General features: G+C 36.9%; 2 protein-coding genes across 2 annotated transcripts; both read left to right on the top strand.

Moving 5' to 3' along the window:
• The first annotated feature begins 3858 nt into the window (after positions 1-3858).
• On the top strand, positions 3859-14865 carry LOC121734320 (serine protease snake-like). The gene is made up of 12 exons (XM_042124851.1): positions 3859-4037; positions 4492-4577; positions 5173-5217; positions 6833-6892; positions 7750-7797; positions 10224-10344; positions 10877-10939; positions 11872-11963; positions 12538-12711; positions 13222-13435; positions 13917-14080; positions 14656-14865. Exons 1-12 carry the CDS (start codon positions 4007-4009, stop codon positions 14848-14850), a joined length of 1293 nt encoding a protein of 430 aa, XP_041980785.1. The 5' UTR covers positions 3859-4006; the 3' UTR covers positions 14851-14865.
• Positions 14866-16153: 1288 nt separating this feature from the next.
• LOC121734179 (transmembrane protease serine 11B-like) lies at positions 16154-22689 on the top strand. Its single transcript, XM_042124649.1, has 16 exons — positions 16154-16197; positions 16359-16411; positions 16640-16678; positions 17088-17138; positions 17226-17273; positions 17408-17452; positions 17817-17864; positions 18705-18749; positions 20117-20185; positions 20691-20820; positions 20893-20955; positions 21078-21169; positions 21370-21540; positions 21724-21946; positions 22096-22259; positions 22482-22689. The coding sequence occupies exons 1-16, from the start codon at positions 16161-16163 to the stop codon at positions 22674-22676; spliced, it is 1473 nt and encodes a 490-aa protein (XP_041980583.1). The 5' UTR covers positions 16154-16160; the 3' UTR covers positions 22677-22689.
• Positions 22690-24714: the final 2025 nt, after the last annotated feature.

Consider the following 24714-nt stretch of genomic DNA (forward strand, 5'->3'; position numbering starts at 1 on the left):
GACACTTTCTTTAAAACGTAAAAGTTTTTTTCAGACATTCTAAAGAGTTAAGTACTTGCTCGATTTAGAAATTATACATTTTTCATTTTATTTCATTTTCAAACATTACACTTCGGTGTGACAGCTCACCAGCCTTACAGCAATCTTCCATTTGAGGGAGCGATTTGTCTAGTAGACGGATAGCAGTAGTCTGCCGAGCCAGCCTAATCCCGCCCATTCTCCTTGAGACGCACGCTTATTGCAATTACTATGTGAAGCTGTACCGGCTTTGTTTTTTATCCACCCAACTTATAATGCTCTAGAGGTTATGTGACCCTGGTGCTTTTTATGCAAATAGTTTGTCATTTATCTGGATGAAGACACCCAACGCATGGGTTTAAGAGACCTATACACACCCCCCTATCCTCCAATCGTGATATAATGATTCCATGAATCGTGCCCCCGAGCAATGTGCTTTGCGCTGCAGCTAATAGTGAGCAATGTCGAGTAACAACGGTTCCCGCATTATAGCACGAAAGTTAAGGTCGTAAGTCCCAAAATTGTTTTCTATGATTACTTAAAAATTAAATACAATAGGTACTTATATTTCCTTTAGCCATTATTTTATAAAAATAAGTGAATCGTGTTTTCCGTTAAGCAAATATCAGATAAATATACAATGATTAAATAAATCTCAATTTCATTTAAAAGTCAATCGTCTTCCGGGATCGTAAATCGTTGCAAAAATGCTGCAAAAATTTTGCAGTCCGCTCTAAACTGAAAAACATAATCAGTGGTGTGTGAATGAGATTCTTTAGACGTAACTTTATCGAATACCAAATTCCACTTTCGATTTGGCTCCCAGAGATCGTCGGGACTATACCTACGTTCCGAGTTTGTTTAGGACAATGCAGACTGACGGAGACGGAGACGGAGAGAATGACGGAGAGGTCCGTCAAGTTAGATGATGCACCCGCTTGCAAAAAGTCGTTCCTGTGAACTATGACAGTCGTATCTATTCTACTGTTTGACGAAAGTGTAGGAAAATCTTGTGTACATAAACACACACAACAGCACCTTGTAGAATAATGTAAGTGTTACGCGATAACGACATGAGGTGCTACGATTTTCAACATTTTATGACAGTTTTGAATTGAAACTCATTTACCGTTTATCTGTAGTAAAAATGTTAAAATCGCACCAGGACATGTGACCTGATTGAAAATTCGTAAGACAGAAGGAAAAGTGGAGCTTTCCTTTTTCCTTTAACAGAAGGAAAGTAGACCACCGGTAGGTACGGCGTAACGTCCTTCTCTGTTTGCTGTGAAATCCTGTGCTTTTGTGTACAGTGCCGGCACTCTCAGAGTGTTATTTAATATCAGCGTTTGTCACTCGCTTTTGTGAATTGTAAAAGTAATTTGCCACGTGTCCCGCACATTCCCGGCGGACGTGACACCGGGCGGCGTGACAGCGTGACACCGCGGCTTTACGAGTACAGGGTTTTACTTTTACACAGCACTTGCGAAAACAATAAATTACAAAAACTACAATGTTTTAAAGTTTATAAGAAGCGCGGAACCCTTTCGGTACATGAAGTGTTCGGTACTACTTAGATTTCGGTGTCTATCCGTTTGTTTGTATGTCAAGCAACGCAACGGCTGATGGTCAATTTTATTTTACTAATAACCGCTTTTATATAACAAATACTTAAAACTATATTAAAATATATTTTCGCTTTTTTTATTTCTAATTCCCTAATTGTAACTACTCTCCCTAGAGTCTTTGTAATAAGCACTGCGGGGCTAAAATGGTCGCTTTGAAGAATCGTGATATGATTCATTTTTCTAAAATCGCAAAATGCAACTCTGTTTGCAATTCATATCCGTATTTTTGTACTTATTTGACATTTGTCAGTTTGACAGTTTTGACAATTCATTTGCTGAATTGATTGAGAGGAATTGCTAAATGTGACCATTTTAGCCCCGCAGTATAGCAATATTAGATATGTCATTGCTATACTGTGGTAATGAGTGTACGTGTTAGCATAATAATGTGAGAATATTGGAGCAATTATTAATAATATGTTGTTGCTTGTTGTTTTAATAAACATAATATAATAAACAAGAAATTGTTCATATTTTAAGGGGGTTACATTAATTAAAACTTACAAAAGGTCAACGCTTTAGTCACAGATCCTAAGCCATAAGATTTGCCATCAGTTATAGTCTTAATAATTAAACAAAAGTCGTGCCCCCGCATACATTAGCGAACAAAATATTAACAACTACGTTTACATAAACTCATCCCTGATAAATGGCTTTGTTGTATACTTAACCCTTAAAAGAGCGGTTTAAAGTACTTATAGATGACGCCCGCACCTCCGTAGCGACAAAATTATTTTATCATTAGTTTATCAGTACATTTTTCCGGGATAAAAAGTATTCTAAATCCTTTTCAGGGACTAAAAGTATCTCCATGCCAAATTTCAACAAAATCGGTTTATCGGCTTGGCCGTGAAGAGGTAACAGACAGACAGACTTTCCCATTTATAATATTAGTAACATGGATATTCTGTTCAAAACAAAGTCCAACCAAAAGAGTAAGGTCTAGGTAGGTGGCGGACCTACCTAAAATTACTTAAGTATAGTCCGTCAAGAAAGTGAAGATATTAAAAAGAGGCAACATCGTAGTGTCTTCCCTTTTTTCTTAGATTGATTTGAAAGGGATGACATTACGATGTTGCCACTTTTTAATTTCTTCACTTTCTTGACAGGCTATAGCTCTGCCTATGAATCAACTTCTGCCTATGAATCAACTCGTCTGATAGTACAACGTGAACGTTTTTGAGAAAAGCCGCCCAACAGATGGTCCATGACAGTCAATCAAGGAGCCCCTGTAAAATATCGATACAAACAGAATACAAAAGGGAACAAAATGAACGCTGGACGGCCCCAATCAAAAACCCTTTGACTCTGTACGGTTTGGAAAAAGCGAATTTTAACTTTTCAACATTTTTGAAGTGCTTTTATTTATATAAAGTAAACGGGGTAAGAGTGACACAAGTTTTAATGGTTCCGTAGTAAACAGAGAAACACGCTTTTGGTTCTTCATAAAATTGTGGCAAAGGTCTTACAGGCTACAGCAATTAATATAATAGAACTAACTTTAGTGGGGCGTCGCGACAGTCCTATATATAAGCAACGTAATATAAAATTCGGACAATGAAGGCTAATCACTGACAAGCTTTTTTTGAAAAGCGATAGACGTTCCATGCGTCGGGTAGGCTTGTAAAAAGTCGGTCCTGCGCCTGATCTTTCGACAGTCGAGTTGGTCATCCGTCCCACTGGATTACGAGACGAAAGGTCTTCCTTTCTCTATTGAGAGTACTCTTATGGCCTGCTCGCGCACTTGAAAAAGATACAATCACCTCTGCTGTAGCTGTAATAATAGGTGTGGGAGCTGGAAGGCAATTATTAAGTTTATTATAAATATAAGACCGGTTGCATTAAATGACGTAATAAAACCGATTGCATCAAAACATAACGTAGTACGCTGTACGAGTAAATAAATAATAATCCATACTAATATTATAAATGCGAAAGTGTGTCTGTCCGTCTGTCTGTCTCTCTGTTACCTCTTCACGCTCAAACCGCTGAACCGATTTTGCTGAAATTTGGTATGGAGGTACTTTGAGCCCCGGGAAAGGATATAGGATACTTTTTATCCCGGAAAAATGTACGGTTCCTGCGCGATAAATGGAATTTTGGCGCAACAGAGTTGCGGGCATCATCTAGTAAGAAATAAAGGGTCTCCCAAATTCTCAGCTGAGGACAAGGAAATGTCAATTTATACTCTGACTGTGTCCACTGCCCGTCACTGGGATATCCCAGTGACGGGCAATGGATAAGCGGACTAAGGTGGAAAACTCGTTATTAAAGAACTAAAGCGCATACAGGTAGCATGAGATGACTGAGTTCTTAAAGGTTTACTATAGCTTGGGTCGCTCGGTAGTGTGACAAACTGCAAAATGATTTACGGATTACTGATTGCGACTTTGGGTATGTGATTTTTGACATAATAGTAAACTAGTTGACATTGATTGGTGGTTGTTAGTTTAATATCTTCGTCGCCGAGTTCTTAAGCATTTTTTGATGATTTTGTTATCTCTTTTACATAATTTTTATAAATGTGGTTCAAAGAGCATATTAGCGTTTTCGTAAATAAAATAAGACTAGAATAAAATAAATTTAGAAATTAGAAATTCAAAAATAGTTTTAAGGGTCCCAGAAAAAAGCAACTTTTTTGTAAAAAAAAATATTCTCAAAATTGAATTTAGAGATATTTTTTTTTGTTTGTTAAAATTGAAATTGAAGCAACTTCCATTTTTTTTATTTCACTTTATACGTAGCAAAGCACGTACCGGGCCGCTACTTCCTATACATTTTATGTTAAAGTTAAGTTATCATTAAACGTTACTAAGCGCAGCCGTGAAATTCCTCTTTGTTTTTTTAGTTGCAGCCTGCCATTCACATTTTTACCACGGATGGTATCCACCACCTCCACCACCACAACCACCTCATCATTACACTATTCACCCGGTAATATAACATTACTATGTATTAAAAAAATCTTTTCGATCGGTCGCAAAAATGAAGAGAAGAAGATCTTTCTTCACTTTTGCTTTGCAAAATCCTATAGTACCTATTATTAAACCAGAACAAAGATCTTATATATTTTTGTTTCCCACGAATTTTACATGTATTTTAAATTATTATTTTTTAAAGTATAAATAGGTGTGGCACTCGGAGACTGCCGCGGTAAAGCTATTGCATAGCATTTTTTATCAACTTATGCAATTATAATTCGCAGTCACACGCACACAAACACCGTGCCGAAGACTGGCAACGCCGCACAGAATACATATTAGTTTACCGATAGGAGTGAAGGGTGTTACGTTATTTTCGTTACGGAATTTCTAAATTCGGTCACCACGCTCAAAGCCCGCGATAAATGCTATGCAATAGCTAGCATAGCTTTTATCGTTTTTTTTTTTAAATAAAACCTAAAATAAAAAATCTGAGAGACGACAATATTGCAAGTTCTAAAAACGAACTCTCCACATTTTTTGTTTGGGACAAACAAGTAAGTATGGAATGTTGATAGCACAAAACTATAAATTTTATTATGTTTTAGAGTCGGCCTCTGTGGGAGTGGCACAGTACTGGGCAGTATGAATACGTAAGAACTTATTTAAACTTGTTTAATTTTTTGTCAGCAATCTGGTTCTCTGCAATTTGCTCACAAAAAGACAACATGTACTAGGCCTGCATGTTGTCTTTTTTAAAGAGTTTAATAAAGGAATTTGTATAGTCTTTGAGTCACAAAATAATTATGGCGGCAATTTATTTGTAATTTATATAATAGTTTGAAATTTAATGAAATGAAAATTGTTTTATTCCTGGAAACAAAATAATGTTTTCAGTATTAGTATAACATTCAGTATTAGTAACTTTAAATACTATTTGGTTCAGGAACTAGCCCGGTGAGAAGAACCAGCGTAAAGAGCTCTAACATGAAAATAACCTGAATAAAATAGTAAATATCATAAAAAAATTAAATTTCTTTAATATAAACACAACAACATGGTCTAGGGATATTTCAATTAAAGCTGGGATATGCTTCAGAGAGTAGCTCTTAGGAATTTCCCTGAAGATATTGTGCATGAAAACCAGCTTTTCTTGCATTTTAGCAGGACTTGGGACAGTATTCCAAAACACGAAATTGACACCCCTGTTTTGAGTCTTAGGTGGATCCAAGTATTATAAATTCTGCTTTATAATTAAGTTTTCAACAAATTTTTTAATTGTTGTTTTGTTTAAGTTTTTTATGCTTCAAAAATAAAGGTAACATTAAAATTTTGTCTGAGTTTTTTCTCTTCTTCTAACTTTTTTTTTAATTTTACTTTAAGTAGGTAGGTATCTAAAAATTTATTATCAGATTAGACAGGCTATTAAACAAGGTTTATTTTAATGTGTAGGTGTCTTAACAAAAAGTTAATAGAATTTTAATTATTGAGGTTTAATTGAAATATCCCTAGACCATGTTGTTGTGTTTACTATGTTCAGTTTATTAAAAAAACATATTATTATGCGTAGGTTCTGCATTTTATAATGTTTATCCTGTGGTTTAGATTAAACAGGATAAATTATAAAAGGAAAATTGTGTTTTTCCTCATATGATTATATATTATGATTAATTATTATTGCCAGTATCGTTATAATCAAGCCACCTAAATCAGTTATATAGCGTAGGTTCCAAAATAAATCCAGTATACGGGCCCGTACTAAAATCATAATAATATTATTATTGTATCCGACTTTAAATTAGACAATTGTGAGGTATCACGATTCACGTATGATAATGCCAAACAGTCATTTGCGCCTTGTTTTTTCACAGATAACATTTGTACAGTTTAAATATTAACGCTCTGACACATTTTTCATTAATTGTAATAATGTTTTTGTACTTTTTATGTGATTTAAAAAAATTATGTTCAGCGTCTACTCTTTTTGACAAGCTATATCTCTTCACGTCCAAACCGCTGAACCGATTTTGGAGATACTTTGAGTCCCAGGAAAGGACATCGAAATTCGAATACTTTTTTTCAAATCAACATTATAGCGTCGATTCTTGACGTCATGAGCGCTGACCAGTTCACGTTATTTCGGAACACACCCTTAAGACTAACAAAGATTAAAATAATATTATGATGATGCTTCGCAGGAACCCGTTCATTATGATTTATTATAAATTGATTTGGGTCATTATTTATTGATCAAGATTATTTTGACAGCCTGACTACCATAAAAACGGACATATTCAAGATGGTTCTCATCTTACTAAAGCTAAAGAGGTAAGTTTTATGTATTTACGTTAAAGGGAATATTATTTTAATATCTAAGCATATTTTATAAGTACTGTATTTATTTAGGAAATTTACTGTTTTTATGTACTATCATAAAAGTTGATTCCTAGGCAGATGGCGGACCTACGAAGATTGGTCGCATTATGTAAAACCCAGCCGGCGGATCACGCCTAATATTGAATTGACATAACCCGACCAAATGTCGTAGGTCTGTCAACTACCTAGGAATCAATTTCCTCTATGGTAATAATTATCATATTTTGCTCTTGGTGCATTTATTCTTTTATTTCTTTTTTCTTAATTTTATTTCTATGTGTTGTTAAATGTTTGAACAGAACGTTCGGCTTTTTTAGGTTTCCGTAGTCAACAAGGAACCCTTATAGTTTTAGTTTCGGTCTGTCCGTCCGTCTGTCTGTCTGTCCATCTGTCTGTCTGTCCATCTGTCTGTCTCTCAGTCCACGGCTTTACTCAGAGACTGTAGGACCTACAAAGCTGTAACTCGGCATGAATGCAGATATTAATGATGCTGACAAAATGGTTTATAAAATCTTAAAAACATATTTTTATGGTACCTCCCCTACACATCAAGCGGGGATGATATATTTTTTTCGCGTTCACCCCACCGTGTGGGGTGTCGTTGGATAAGTTTTTTTTTAAATATTACGAGGTTTCATAGAGCATCTTTCGATTTAGGCATCTATTTGTGAAATATGAAGTTTCGAACTCTATATTGCGCGTGGCCCGACACGCACTTGGCCGGTTTTTATTTTATGGTTTATTGTAGTGTAGTGTCGATTTTATTGTTGAATATTTGTTTTGTTGTTGATACCATTAAAATGTTTCAGGAAAAACCTATTGATATCATCGAAGAAGTCTTCGGTGAAGACAGAGCGGTAAGTCCAGAATAAGGAAAATAATGATCTAGAATGGCTCTCTGGATATTATATTATGAATTTGGAATGTGCCTCTAGATGATCAATTTTACTGTGCAATACAATGATATTCTATGTTACTAACGTAACTAGATTGAAAGTTTACGGTAGCAACGCGTTGCCACTTCGAAGATGCCTGCAGGCATATCTCACATACATAATGACATAACGAATATATGACTTGACATTGTCTTTGGAACAAAAAAGTGGTTACGCATTTCTGAGAATCTTTTGTAAGACATTGCTACTCTAGTATTTTAGAAACTCATTGGTGCAATATAAGTAATTGAATAATTTATTTGACACTAAGATTGAAAGGCGGGCGCGTTCAATATCAACCCTAGACGGTCAATAATAGCATACGGCCCGCTAGCACTATACAATATCTCTATTATGTCCACAATAAATATCTTTCTAAATACAAGTATCTTTTTTCCTTGAAAATAAAAATACTTTCGCTACTTGCACAAACGCCTTACCAGAGTCACAATAGACATAACGACCAGTAGTTCGACTGCAAAGAGACGGACAGGTTTCAATATCTGTCAAATTCGTCGGGTTTCACTAGGATTATGAACGGAATGTGCCTCGCGCTGGCTGATATAATAAATTTTTAAATATTAAAAATAAAGTTTTCAAAATTGGATTCTGACAATTTTAATCACATGTGCCAAAACACAAACAACAATACGACCAAAGAGGAACACGTCCATCGAATATGTCATAGTTTTAAATTCGTATGTAACAAGTTAACAACCCTAGCGACGATTTTCGTCACAATACGTCAAATTTAAAAATGTCAACATCAGTTCTAAGTCGGCATACTCTATCATTCTGTCTACTCTGCCAGAGTAGACAGTAGTTATGTCTATTGTGCCCTTACCGCTTCATGACTGTATGAAACAGTATGTTCTGGATGTTGAGCTGCTAAGGGTCAAATCAGAACGTAACACGACGCGTAAATGCATTTCTAAATTTGTACTGAATTGACAGATTTCAATGGGGATTGTCCATTTTTTTTTAAATTTTGCTCATTACAAAAACATTTCGAGGAATAAGGTCAGTGGTCGTTTCTCTGTAAATAAACGAAAAAAATACCCATTAGTTACTTATATTTTTGAACAAATATGTTTAACCTTAGTTTGACCTTCAATGGCGTTAAATTAGCAATGAATTCGACCAACATTACGTTTCGAACTTTTGGTAAGCTTCTCGTATCAGCTTTCACATATATAATGAGAACTTGCATTTGACGAACCAGCCATTATAAATAAGATTGAAAGGAAATTTAAAACATACTGCAGAGGTCAATTGGCCGCCGATGATGACGTCAGAGCGAAACTTTAAAAATTTATTGAGAAAAAACTAGCCAATGACTTTCAACTAGCCAATGTTTATAAATCCGAGCTCGCAAAATAAAAGGTCGTAAAAGTTGCTCGAAAAACTTACATAAAAATGATTATTGTTGCCGATAAATCTACGACCTTATTTGCTTTAAATCAGGAACTATTTTCCAAGAAACTATAGTTATTTCTTGTTTTTATCTATTTCTTCTAGATCGACAATCCCCGTGCTAGGACAGCAGGTGGGCGGTGGCGTCCCGATATGCCATTAGTAACAAAAATTCCCTAATATTTTAAGGCATCGAAAATCATTAGAAATGTGTCTATAAATAGCCACAAAAAAAAGATCAATATATTTTAGTTTCGTTATGTTCTGACAGCCGGCGATCATTCGCATTCGTTCTATTATTTGGGTAATACTCTAGGAAAAATTGAAATGATTACAAACGAGATCACCGAATATACACTTGTAGGCCACACCGCAGTCGGGGAAAAGGTAGTTCTTAAGTCTAACCTCAAAATAATTGTAAACGTTATTAATTATTATAAAAAATCGTGGCTATTTAGACATAATTCTCAAACGGAATTATGTTTAGAGCTTAGGAACAACCAAATCTAACTATAGTTTATTTTGGGACATCAAAAATAAAAGTCGAGTCCAGCTCCTATACAAATTTGGCCATGATTCTTTAGAAAATACGCATCTACGCGTCACGTTTCACCTCAATTAACCCAGAGCCAGTCCACACGGCGCGTTGCGTCAGCGTTGCGTCGACGCAGCGCTGCCGTTTGACGCATATCCAGCCACACGGGCGCTGCGTCATCTCATCGCAGCAAGAAGCAGTCTTAACGTCAACACCCCCTCTCGCTTCGACTCAGGGGCTGCTGTCCGTCATGTGTGCATTGCGACGTGAAAACCTTGGTTATTTGTATGTAACGGCAACGCAACGGCAGTGCTGCGTCGACGCTACGCTCACGCAACGCGCCGTGTGGACTGGCTCTTAGTGTCGAAACGGAAAATATTAATCATATTTAATATTATAGGGACCAGCTAACCAACAAGAGCTGCCGAGTGCGCCAATGTATAATGAAACCAACAATCCTTGTACCAAGGAAGTCAAGAGGAAGACTTACAACAGACCAGGAAGAAGAATCAGCGATGAAAGTAAACTGTTCACACGCGGCATATACCAAGCCAATACTGGCTGCCAGTCTTATTGGCAGCCAGTACTGGCTTGGTATATGCCGCGTGTGAGCAGTTTGGCCTGGCTTGAAAAACTGTTTACACGCGGCATATACCAAGCCAATACTGGCTGCCAGTCTTATTGGCAGCCAGTACTGGCTCTGTGAAAACTATACTTTAGAGATGTTTCTTTTGTTTGTTTGAATCAAATGGCTTCTCATTGGCCCATGATGGACCAACACGAGCGATTACGAGCATGTAGATTGTAGAGCATATTCGTCTATGATCCATAATATTATGATCGCCCAACAAAACGTTGATTGTGGACGCTATATAGACATATGCAGTCTCTACTATTTTGCCAAATCTACTAACTTTGACTTCAAATAAAAAATATTTATTTTATATGAGTTTCGCGATGAAAGCATATTCAAAATCGCTATTGGAAACTCTAACGTGGAAACGCCTCAATGTAAATCATATTAAAAAAATGTAATTTTTATTATATTTTTAGTGTGCCTGCAATACATAAGCGAGATGAAAGTAAGAGAAGCCGAAGCACAGAACAAAAGAGATTGTAAGTTTTTCTTTAATACTAGAATGAAGGTTGTATGGTCTATCGTGTCAAATGTCGTGTCAGACAGACATATTATGAATGAATGAATGAATATACTTTATTGTGCACACAGTTACAGTAGTTTAATACAAATATGTAGCGTTTGTATTATTCAATTTAATTTTTTTGTCGTAATGGTCGACATAATCTGAATCTGGAAACATTTAGTCGATAATAGAAAAGACAATTGTACATCACTAGTATTAGTTCCAAATACTCCCACTGCTGCTATCAGCGCCAATATGGCGACATGATGGCGACTTTCAAATGTCATTTTTACGTCAAATTTAGTTCCTAGCCCTAATAATGGGGGAGCTGATTCCGCTTCAACAAAAAATAGCTGTCAGTTCAAAGGGTATCAGTTCAGCGTACTTGTATAATGGAGGTCAGTGACTTGACACGATAGATCCTACGGCAGACGGGCGACGGCTACATAGCGCAGAGCGCCTTACACGTCACAAGTCACAACCCTCATTGTTGCAATGATGATATTGTGTTGTAAACAAAGAGAATATAATCACTATGGTTGTAAATGCCAATGAGGGTAACAAATAAACAAATATAGTTTGTTTGACACGTCACCCAGAAGGTAAAAATGTGTTTATTTACCTTATTTTACTGTTTATATCGTAAAAATTACAGCATTCTTCAAACTCATAATAATTTTTGTACTGTCACTGCCGTATATTTTTTACCCCCAACGTAAACAGATCTTTGTCTGTATGTCTTTTCGTGGCATTCCGATTTCAATCGAGTTTTTTTGCTTTATAGCTTATATAATCGAGATTGTTCTTACTTCTTAGTCCCAATTCGCCATCATCAGCTCGGTAACTTAGGTTTTCAATAATTTTTAATTAACTATACATAATATGTCTCATATTATGTATTTGCAGGTACAGCATATTATCAAGAGCTACTCGGCACTAAAGTAGAAGTATCTGTTGTCGGCGGTCGTGTTGCTGAGGCAGGGGAGTTCCTGCACATGGTAAGTCTTACCAGCTGACTTGGTATTTAGATTTCAATGAGGGTTTTCGGTAATTCATTTGCCACCAGATGGAGCTATGTATCTGTAGAGTCTTTCGTGTCTAATAGACATATTATGACAGGTATATCGTGACAGATGACAGCCATTTCGTGACATATGACAAGGGTACATAGTGGCAAATGGAATATCAAAAACCCTCATTGAGTCATCCACGTATTACCTCATACAAAATTTAGATGAAACATAGAGGGGGATTTTGTTCCCCTCTATGTCACGGTTTTTTGAAATCCTTCAATAGTATATCACAGCAACCGCTTATGTTCAGCAGTGGGCGGCTATAGGCTGATGATGATGATTATTATTTATCGTTAGATGACGCCCGCAACTCCGTTGCGCCGAAATTCGATTCTCAGGCGGGAACCGTGTATTTTTCCGCAACAAACTAGCTTTCGCGGCTCATAATATAGTATCTTTATACCAAATATTATCTTAATCAGTTGAGCCGTTAAAGCGTAAAGTAGCATAAGAAAAATAGGTGAAAACAATTTAGCATTTATAATATTTGTCTTCTCAGGCAGCCATGGGTTGGAAAGGAGTGGATGGAGGGTGGGTATTCAAGTGCGGTGCATCCATCATCAGCGAGAAGTTCCTGGTCACAGCCGGCCACTGCTCTAGGTCACCCAGGGACCCCAAGATATCCAACCAGGACCCTGAGATTGTCAGGATAGGAGTGAAGGATTTGGGAGATGTGAGTTTTGCCCTTTTTGTCCAGTAGGGTTTGAAAAGAATTGAAGGAGAAAAAAAAAGAAAAAAGGCACTCGCTCTCTTGTTTATTTGCTATTTTCGACACCGCACTCAGAGAATGAAGAGAGTGGCAGAGTAATCAGCTAATGTCAAAATATTCATTGAAAGTTAAATTAAGTGAAGCCGTGAAGGTTTCGACAAAGTTACTTTAAATCCTTTTGTGTTAAAGTATTTGTCATAATAGCTACAAAAGTAATCTTAATTAACTATTCTTTTAACTTTGCCTATGCATGTAACAGTACCGGTTTTAACCCTGGGCGAGATTTCTGCGGCGCCCAGGGTGCTGGTAGTGCCAAAAAAGTTTTTCTTTGCCTTGGGTGCCCCTTTTTATCCAGCGCTCTGAGCGCTCGCCTAATATCGCCCCCTCTAACGCCGCTACTGACAAATCATAACAAAATTATAATATTTTGTACCTTCGTACATGACTTATATAGCAAAATATTATTTTTTCCAGAAAGCAAAATTTTACCCAAAGGATGTTAAAATCTCTAGAATTATCCGTCACCCAAGCTACAAACCTCCTAAGCAGTACTTTGACATCGCTCTGTTAGAAGTGGAGAACAGGATCGGCTTTGATGCCAACGTGCAGCCAGCATGCTTGTGGAACCTTGGTACTGGTACCATCAGGAATAAGGTGGTGGCATCCGGTTGGGGTGCCACTGAAGCAGGTAATACCTTATACCACCACCAGATCCGGTGACGGTTTTGGAGTAATTTTATAACGCCCAATATAAGGACGCTGTTAAGCATTCGTGTACTAACCCATAAAAAATTACGTATTGAGTTATGAATGCAGTTATGTTCTTTAGATGATTTAGAACAAGACTGCATTCAAAATTTGACATTAAAAAAAATGTAGGTTAGGACACTAATACTTAACAGCGACCTTATTATGTGCGTAGTATATCAGAACACTTTTCATTCCTTTAGTCTCATATCCGAGTAAGAGGGTTGATCGACAGCGTACCACTTTTACATGCCCATCCGACGTATGGATCTTCTTAATTGTCAGAGAATCAGGTGATCAGCCTGCATTGTTTTAACCAAATTTAAAATAATATGTTTGCGATTCCAGGATAACCAAAAACAGTTACAGGAACAATAAAAACCCACTTGAAACAAAAAATCAAACTAAATTTCTTTTTCAAGCTGGCAAAACCACCACCACGCAGCTCCAAGTTGGTGACCTGGACCTGGTGGCGGATAACACCTGCAACGAGCTGCTGCGGCCAAGGTGCAGCCACAGGTGGTGCGGGCTGCAGGACCACCAGGTCTGCGCTGGCAAGCTGGACGGTGGAGTCGATGCTTGTAAGGTAAGAATCCAGGATACGTTGGTTGCTCATAATATCTGATTGTACCTTTATTTCAGCCCGTATAAAAAAGAAACAAAGGAACCGTAAATTTTCCAACGAAAAGTGTAGGCCTATATTCTTCCCCGTTATCTACTGTATATCTGTGCCAAAATATAATATGATATCACACCGCCTCCCGACTTTGCAATGTGGAATTGGTCAGTTTTTTTATGTAATAAGGGGGCAAACGAGCAAACGGGTCACCTGATGGAAAGCAACTTCTGTCGCCCATGGACACTCGCAGTATCAGAAGAGCTGCAGGGGCGTTGCCGGCCTTTTAAGAGGTAATAGGGTAGGGGAGGGTAGGGAAGGGAATAGGGGAGGGTAGGGAAGGGAAAAGGGTAGGTTGGGCATCCGGTAAAGTCACTCACTCGGCGAAACACAGCGCTGTTTCACGCCGGTTTTTGGCCGCCGGCCCGTGGTATTTCTCCGGTCGAGCCGGCCCATTTGTGCCGAAGCGTGGCTCTCCCACGTAAGTTCACATTGCTACGTGAATTACAACAGTTTTTCTTTATACAAGGTCGCAACTTTTGCAGGGTGATTCCGGAGGACCTCTTCAGTTCAAAATCGAGCTGCCAGCATCAGTGAAGGGCAGGATGTACTACCTGGTGGGTGTGACGTCATTCGGCTTCGGCTGCGCGCGCGCGAACTCTCCCGGCGTCTACACAAGGGTATCCAGCTTCACGGACTGGATTGAAGGCATCGTGTGGGCTAATGCTACTCAAACATGATAAAATAAAAATATTATTATTATTTTTTTATTATTATTATAAGCCTAAACTGTCCTACTGCTGGGCAAAGGCCTCCCCCAAAGACTTCCTGTCTCTCTCCTGCGCCACCGCTGGCCAGCCTAGCTGGTATGCCTCCAGCTCATCACGCCATCTTTTTCTATCTTATCCGGATGAGGTGCCGGCTTTTGTGGCTAAAGAGCTGCACAAGCTGCCGCCCGTCACGCTGGACCACGTCGACGTCGTCAGCCTACTGAAGGACATCAAGTTCCTGAAGGAAGAGCTGGCCGGAGTTCGGGGTAGATTGCAGGCGTCGAAATCTATCATCAGTGACCTACGTAATGAATTATCAAAATTGAAAAGTAATAATTCATTATGTAGGTCACCTGACGCCGCATTCGTCAAATGTCGTCGAGGCGCGTAGGCGATCACGTTTTGCCCGTCAGCATTATCGGACAGGTCAACAAACACCGTCTCCCGGTTGCGCCGACGCCGAGTCCACAAGCGACTCAGCAAAACTTTGCGACTATTGCTGGTCGCCCCGCATCTCCCCAGCGGGCGAAAACTAATGGGGAGAATGAGAGCCACAAGGCTCCGGAGACTGAGAGTCGCAAGACTAAGGAGAGCCGCAAGGCTACAAAGTGTCGCAAGGCTACAAAGAGCCGCAAGGTGGAGTCTTCTCGGCCTGGCAAGGACGAGAGCAGGAGGTGCAATAAGGAGGGCTTCATTCTGGTAGAGAGGAGGAAGAAGAAGCCCGACGCCCGCAACCATCACGGCACCGCACCATAAGTACCTGAGCTGCGTCTGCGGAGCGAGGTCCCTGCGACGCCCTGTACATATCCCGCCTGCACTGGTCCATGGAGGTCCAGGACGTCGTGGACTACATCCAGAAGAAGACGACACTGCGCCTGAGGGTCGAGCGCATGCAGTCTCGCCACAAGGTTAACTTTAACTCCTTTGTGGTGAGAGTACCGACGAATCTTCTGTCGACTTTCGAGGCGCATAATATAATTACTTAGCTTTGTTACATCCCGTATAGTCTCCTAGGGGCGAGCCCCCTAGGAGACTATACCTTACAAGGCCTTTGAGGAGGCTCCGCTGAGCACACTTTTGGAATAGCTGCTCTAGTCTGTAAGCTAAGATCTAAATATGCAAAATATATTATAATATGCACTTCTGTGTTTAAGGAAATAATGTCTCAATAAATACATGGATACCAAGGTTAACTTGTTAGTAAACCACTAAGCTGTACAGTGATGATACGTTTTAATTAAATAAAATATTTTAATCGTAACTTTAATGTTTTAAAAGTGATGATGATGAAAACTATTTCGTTCGTTGTGTGTTTAGGTAATATTGTAATTTTATTAAAAATATTGAAAATAATTTAGTGCATTTTATCGCAATTACCTTTTTAAAATATCGAAGACATTAATATATTTTGTTATAGTTGGATAAGAAAAAGAAAATTAAGGACAACACAAATTATTCTCTATTTTGTTATATTGTAGTTACGACTTGTTATTCACACGAGCAATGGAGTTCACAGTATACATATACACAGGTAACTTATTTACTTACTATAATTTATATAAAGCAGCCATTCTTAAAAAAATTAAAGCCTCTTTACCCAGTAAAACCGGTTCAGCGGTTTGGGCGTAAAGAGATAAGAGACAGACAGAGAGACGGACAGACAGACATACGTACAGTGTCCCATGTATAATAGTAAAAAGTATAATGTATAATAAAAAAAAGTAGTTTAGTTAAAATTAATCTTCCCTTATTTTTATAGAGCCAGGTTTCGCACGGACCAGATAGACCGCAAAATGAGGTATGAAGATGAAATTTTTTTATATTATTTTGAACATCAATAAAAAATACGCAGCGTAGCTTTTGAATCGCTTTACGGATTTCCTCGGTGCAACCCATGAAGTTAATATACCTAGCGGAATAGAGAAACAAAGGCAAGAGAGATGTCACTATCCGTAACACTACGTGGTAAAAAGAGACGTGTGATACATGACAGCACCACTCTTTTTTTGACGTCCAGTCGGCACGTGCCGCACGTTGACAATTTAATCTCATAGAAATCATGTTCAATCATGCTTGTATAAGTGTATACCTACACATACTTTTACACACAGATGAAACCAATTTCGGGTTCGTTTGACAGCTCGATATTGTTACTCTATTCCGCTAGGTATATTTACTTTATGAAATAAATATACCATTTTTTTCAGTTCAGACAACAGTTTAACCAGCACTTTGAAGACGACTTAGACCTTCCAATTGTAAGTTTATTTAGAGACTAGTTTTTTACATTTAATATATTTGCTAGCACATTTATGTTGTTTTAATGATTTTTGTTTGATTAATAGGACCAAGTTTTTAAGGATATCCATGATTTTGAACACAGAAGTGAATTGGTAAGTCCTGAGAACCTTGCACTATTGCAGATTCAAACAAGGCCGGGGATTATTACCATTAATATTAATTATAAACTTTTTTTTTTGTTTGTTATTTATTTTCCGTTTAGTTGTTTTTTCTTTTTTGCTTTCAGAGAGATCTTCTACACGAATTTCAAGCTTTTGATCAGAGTAGTTTGGTAAGTAGCATTAGTTAATAATTATTTATGTATATATATATATATATATATATATATATATATATATATATATATATATATATATATATATATATATATATATATATATATATATATATATATATATATATATATATATATATATATATATATATATATATATATATATATATATATATATATATATATATATATATATATATATATATATATATATGTATATATATATATTTATATATATATATTTATGTAGTTTTTAAGTATATATAAAATATGTATGTTAGTTTTAAGGTATTTGTTATATGGGCCTGTCTGATGCCTGAATTAAATGATTTGATTTTAATAATATTAACATTTGTTACAGCTGGATCAAGCGAATCAGTTTTTTCAAGGAAACTTCGAAAATCCCTCGGTAAGGGCTGGCAAGGACAACATATTTTATTTATGAATAACTAGATAACGCCCGCAACTCCGTTGGGCCAAAATTAGTTTATGGCGCGGTAACTGTACATTTTTCCGGGGCAAAAAGTATCCTATGTCCTTTCCCGGGACTCAAAGTATCTCCATACCAAATTTCAGCAAAATCGGTTGAGCCGTTTTGGCGTGAAGAAGTAACAGACAGACGGACAGACGGACAGACGGACAGACGGACAGACAGACATACAGACAGACACACTTTCGCATATTTTATAACACTAGTATGGAAGTATGGATACATTCCTACAAGGTGATTTTTTAAGCTAGAACTAACGCCGCTATATTTAAGCTGATGTCAATTTTGCGCCAAGCTCTCCTGTTCTTTCATGACAGTGACACGTACACCACCCATACAACCTCAATTATACAAGTACGCTGGTTTTTGTGCCTATTTGAAGCGGAATTAGCGCCCTCAACGAGGGGGAAGATAACTTAATCTGACGTTTGCAAGTTGCAAATGGCCGCTTAATCGTTATTGGTTGTCATCACTAGTAGTTCCAAGTACTCTCACTACTGCTATCAGCGCCAATATGGCGACTTTCAAACGTCATTTTTACGTCAGATTTAGTTCTCTTCCCCCGCATTGGGGGCGCTGATTCCGCTTCAAATAGGCCCAAAAAGTAGCTACCATTATTGTATCATAAGTCCAGCGTACTTGTATAATGGAGGTCAGTGCATGTACACGATAAAATATCCTTGCAGGACTTTATTTACTCAAACTAAAATTTAATTCTTCTGAATAATGTTGATAAATAGAAACTATTACATTTGACAGGGACAAACATTTCAAACATGGCCAGATTCGACACCTGGTAATCAAGTAAGTAAACTGTTCCATCCAAAGCTCTATGTATTAAAAATTTTCGTGTAGGTAAGTACAAAAGGAACAACGATCCCATTATAATTTTAGCACTTAAGTGTCTAAACAGACTAGGCCGAAGTTACGCGGCGTAAATTCCTCATGATTCACGTTCCGTCCGAATTTTGTATGCGTTTCACATTGCGGACGTAATGGGCATTGTCCAAAAAAAATCACATGTACTTTTTATATTTTTTTTCGTTAAAATAGGGTATTTTAAGAATATAAATTAAATAATTTTGAAATTTATTGGCTAGTTTTTTCACAATAAATTTTTAAAGTTTCGCTCTGACGTCATCCTCGGCCGCCGATTGACCTCTGCAGTATGTTAGTTAAATGCAAATTCTCATTATGTGAAAGCTGATACGAGAAGCTTACCAAAAGTTGGAAACGTAATGTTGGTCGAACTTTTTGCTAATTTAACGCAATTGAAGGTCAAACAAAGGTTAAATATATTTGTTCAAAAATATAAGTAACTAATGGGTATTTTTTTGTTTATATACAGAAAAACGATCACTGACCTTATTCCTCGAAATGTTTTTGTAATGAGCAAAAAAAAAAAAATGGACAATCGCCATTTACGCCGCCTAACTTCAGCCTAGTGTGTTTAGACACGACAAGGAAATCAGAAGGCCATTGGAAACTATGAAAATCCAGCGGTAAGAGATTTTAAATTATAACTGATTTTAATTTTAAATATTATAATAAGTACATTTATTTGGGACGCACAGTAAATAATAGTTACATAATCATTTTATATCTCAATTTAAACAACTGTCGCTTGTTTCAGTAAAAAATAGGTAACTAAGGTATGTATATTGTATATGTATACTATCAGAGAAGTTAATTCCTAGGCAGATGGGGGACCTACGTAGCTTGGTTGCTTTACGTCAAACCTAGCCGACACATCAGAGTCAATTAACATTAGATTAACATGATCCGACCAAATGACGTTGGTCTGTCAACTGTCTAGGAATTAATTTCCTCGATGGTACCACCAAAGAAATTGATTCACAAGCAGGTGACGGACCTACGTAATTCGGTAATGACCATTATGTCAAACCCAGCCAACAGATCACAATTCACTGCTATTAATGAGATTCCTTTGAATTGATATAATCCCACTAAATAATGTAGACCCGTCAACTGCCTGAGAATCAAATTCTTCGATGGTACATAATGAACTTGAAGAGAAGTTGTTAATTATATTATTTGTTTAACAGATATGGCAACAGTGGCAATACAATCAGGACTCAGATCTAACTTAAATGATTGGAATTCAAAATTTTAATAAAATATTATGTAATCAGTCAATAACATTGTTTTAGGTTTTTCAAGAATTTAATCTGCCAGACGCTGTGAGAAATGAAGTAAATGTAGAAGCCAGCGATCGTCAAGTAAGAATTTCGTTTTTATTCTTGGACTTGGATCAATTAATTATGCTAAAGCTACAAGTGGTACAAAGTTGCTACCATTTTAATACTTCAATTATATAATAATAATAATAATATTAATAATATCTATGGACGCTTCACACCACGTCAGTCTGGCCCCGTGCTAAGTACCTGAAGGACTTGTGTTACAGGTACCAGGCAACGGAAATATATTTAAAACTTTTATACTATACATATATGTAAGATTTTGATTATATCATACACATATTTAATATACATCCAGACCCGGGAACATTGAAAACTTTTTTGTTCCATCGGCGGGATTCGAACCCGCGACCCCCGGCTTGAGCTACCAACGCGCACACCACTGAGCCACAGAGGTCGTCAAAAAAAGATTTAGATCTGTCAATACTACTGAAAATATTTAATTTTTAAAAGCAATAAAACACGTTTTAACCGCCAATAGTCTTCAATTAGATTGTATGCAGAGATTTTCTTTCTATTTAAGGCAGCCGCTAATCAGAAAGCTCTCCAAGGCGCCCCTTCATGTACAGCGACTAATACAACTCATAATCCTTGCTCAAGAGAAATTGTGGTACCAAACTTTAAGAAACCTGGTAGAAGATTAGCAGAAATAAGTAAGCTTCTAATCGAAATATATCAAGAAGTAGATGAATAAACTGTTTTTGACGTAATGTTAAACTTTTTAGAATGCTTGGAATACATATGGGATATAAAGAATGAAGAAGAAAGAGATATCAAAACCGAAGAATGTAAGTATCAGAATTAAGTTCTGTTAATCTTTGACTGTCAAGTAAATAACTGGAATGATTAACAAAATTCTTAAGTCAAAACCTTGAATTTTCCTACACTATTATTCTGTTTAATATTTCAGGCATTTCTTATCAACGAGCTTGTTTAAATCTAACTGGTGGAAGAGGTTTCGTTGGAGGTCGTATTACTGAGAAAGGGGAATTTCCTCACATGGTAAGTGATAAAACTCCTTTGACAATTCCTATCACTTCTTCTATCCTCAAAGTTATAATATGGTTTCCACTTTAATGGATATCCTCAAAGTTGTTCTGTTGACATCATATATTTTGTTATCGCAATTATGATATTTGGCTAAAGCTGTTACAAGAAATTTATGCAGATTTACTGGATATTTATTTATCATTTGATTTTAGGGAGCTCTCGGTTGGAGAGCAACTGCGGGAGGTTGGGTTTTCAAATGTGGATCCTCCATGATCAGCCCGAAATTCATGGTTTCAGCCGCTCACTGCACAAGAGCAAGAAAAGATTCTAAGATCGCAAATCCGGTCCCCGAGATAGTTCGAATTGGTGCTAAAAATCTAGTGGTAAGATAAGATGAATGTTAAATACAAAAACAGCAACGGTATCTTCCAATTTCTTAAGGACTTCATTTCAATTTTTAATATAAATGCAATTGGTGATGAATACACAGATGAAAACTTCTTTTATATGATTAATAAAGTTAAGTCGAGCCGTTTGATATTTTAATAAATTAATTATTTTTGCAGGTTGAAAAGGATAGTTTTTACCCAAAAGATCTAGAAATAGCAAAGATCATAAAGCATCCAAACTATAAGTCTCCTAAGCAGTACTTCGACATTGCTCTTATAGAATTGAAACAAAATTTAAATTTTGATGAGCGCATCCGACCAGCTTGTCTTTGGAGTCGGTTCAATACAAATACTGTTGACTCATCAGTAACTGGTTCCGGATGGGGAGTCACTGAAATAGGTAAGACGCCAGTGAAATCTCCCACAGGGAGATTTCACTGGCGTCTTACCTATTTCAAATTTTCAAAGATTCAAACTTAGTAAATCCTAATGTCATAACAACTATTCAAGAAATTGAATTTTAGTGTATTTTCCAAATTTTTTCTTCAGGCGGAAAAGAGACTACCACTGAATTGAGAGCAGGTGACCTAGATATTATAAACAATAACGACTGTGACCGATTTCTAAGACCCATGTGCAATCGTTTGTGGTGCGGGCTGCAGGAACATCAGATGTGTGCTGGCAAGTTGGCTGGAGGTGTTGATGCTTGTCAAGTAAGTGATGAGGATGGAGTGTCACTTAAATCACCTACTGTAAATATAAGAAAGCACATGCGATTGAAGAAAACCACCTAATTTAATATTGACAATATATACTTGATACGTGTAGTCACAATAGATCCTCATGGGTCGCCGTGACGTCAGGGCTACAATGACCTGCCTTCTTAAAAAAAAAAACTTGATACGTTAGTTTTGAATAAAAATATTGTGTTACAGGGTGACTCTGGAGGACCTTTACAAGCTAAAATAAATTTACATCCAGCTATCAAAGGCAAGATGTACTACCTGCTTGGCGTGACATCATTTGGGTTTGGCTGCGCACGCGCGAACACGCCTGGAGTCTACACCAGGATATCCAGTTTCGTGGACTGGATAGAGCCAATTGTGTGGCCAAATGACTCTGCCAATTAAATGTATAAAACTAATGTATATTATGATTTTTTACGAACAGGCATTATATTACCACATATCCCATAACATTGCATCTCCTGTGATCAACAGTACTGTACCAAGATCGAAGCATGTATCTGACAGTACATGTAGCAAACATGGAATAATTTATGATCTCAGGAAGCCCAAGAGACATGCTGAAGTTATCTTCGGACTTGTAAAGATTTTATCTGAAGAAAATAAAAGCAGTAGAAACTAATCCAATGTATTTGAATCAATTAAATATACTTCAATATTGTTATGTACTTCAATTTTGTTCGTTCTTATCATCGACACAAAATAGAAAAATGTTCGCGGGTCACCGTGGCTCGCTAGGATCTAAAGTTGCAAAACAAATCACTACTATCAGTGCTTAACTCGGCGTCTGCCTGGTAGAAAAAAGGAACAACAACTGCATGGTGGGTCATAATTACCCGGATTTTAATACGTTGTTAATTTTTACCATTTCAACGATATTTAAAGAAAATATTATATTTTTAACTTATAGAATAGGTAGTTTATAATATTTTGAAGAGACACAATAAAATCGACACAACATCTGACGTGGGAGAGCCATGCTTCGGCACGAATGGGACGGCTCGACCGGAGTAATACCACGTTCTCACAGAAAACCGGCGTGAAACAGCGCTTGCGCTGTGTTTCGCCGAGTGAGTGAGTTTACCGGAGGCCCAATCCCCTACCCTATTCCCTTCCGTTCCCATCCCTACCCTCCTCTATTACCCTATTCCCTCTTAAAAGGCCGGCAACGCACCTGCAGCTCTTCTGATGCTGCGAGTGTCCATGGGCGACGGAAGTTTCTTTCCATCAGGTGACCCGTTTGCTCGTTTGCCCCCTTATTTCCCTTACGATTACGTAAAAAATACCCTTTTGTATGTTTGGCCACGTTTATCTTCCAGTCCAAACACACGCCGCCTAAGCTGACATAAGAAATAAGGGGGGCAGGGCTCTAACTCCAGCTAATGAGAAGCGTGGCAACGTTACACTATTAATTTCTAAAATACACGCATTTAAAAACATCACGGGTCATTATGACCCAACCTGGCAGTCGCCGGGTTAAGGAAATATCTTAATAAATACAAGAATATCACGGTATTCATGTTAGTTTATATGTAAACTGTACAGTGGTGATACGTTTTGACAGAAAAAAAAGATTTTTTAAAGTGATAATGATCAAAACGTTCTCGTTTGTAGTGTGTTTAGGTAAAATTGTTTTTTAAATGTTTTCAAAAATATGCAGCGACACGAATTAATCAGTGAACTGTGCATTTAATGATACTTTTATTCTTCTTAAATAAGAAAGTCGATTTAGTAAAATTAAAAGAATTTATTTTTTTTAAATGATAAAAATCATGATAAAATTCAAAATTCGTCCCCATAGTGTCTAATATCTATTTTGTTATAGTTACGATTTGTTATTCACACGAGGAATGGGGTCCACAATATTCATATACGCAGGTAACTTACCTTAGTGTTATTCTTTATTTTATTGTTTATTTACCAAATAAGATATTAAGTATATACAATTATTCAACTTAATTTTAACGGCATTAAAAACCAATGAGGTTTGTGCAATGCTGCGATACAGTCCTTTTCACAGATATGGTTATAAATAATAATTATTAAAACTAAAATATATATCAGTTAGATGATACTTGGTACTATAAATTTACTTTATACGTTAATTAGGAACAAGATAGATAAAAATTAGGTAGGTACTTAAACGTTATTTATTTGAAGAAAATAGGTTTTAAGTTTAGTTTTGATGCTAATCTTATGGCTAGGTTATAATTAACTGATTTGTTAGAAGCCCATCTGCTGAGGAAATTTAGGTAATATTAGGTAAGGTGCATTGGGGCAATCTCGGAATCTCTGGAAGAGTGAGTATATTGTGTCATTGTTTCAAGTTTAGAAGACGAATTTGTATATATAACTGTAACATTTTAGTTATAATAAACATATTTCCATGTGAATTGTATATTTTTTAGTTCAAAAGTATTTA

The sequence above is a fragment of the Aricia agestis genome, chromosome 15 (genome assembly GCF_905147365.1).
Source record: "Aricia agestis chromosome 15, ilAriAges1.1, whole genome shotgun sequence".
Lineage (NCBI taxonomy): Eukaryota > Metazoa > Arthropoda > Insecta > Lepidoptera > Lycaenidae > Aricia > Aricia agestis.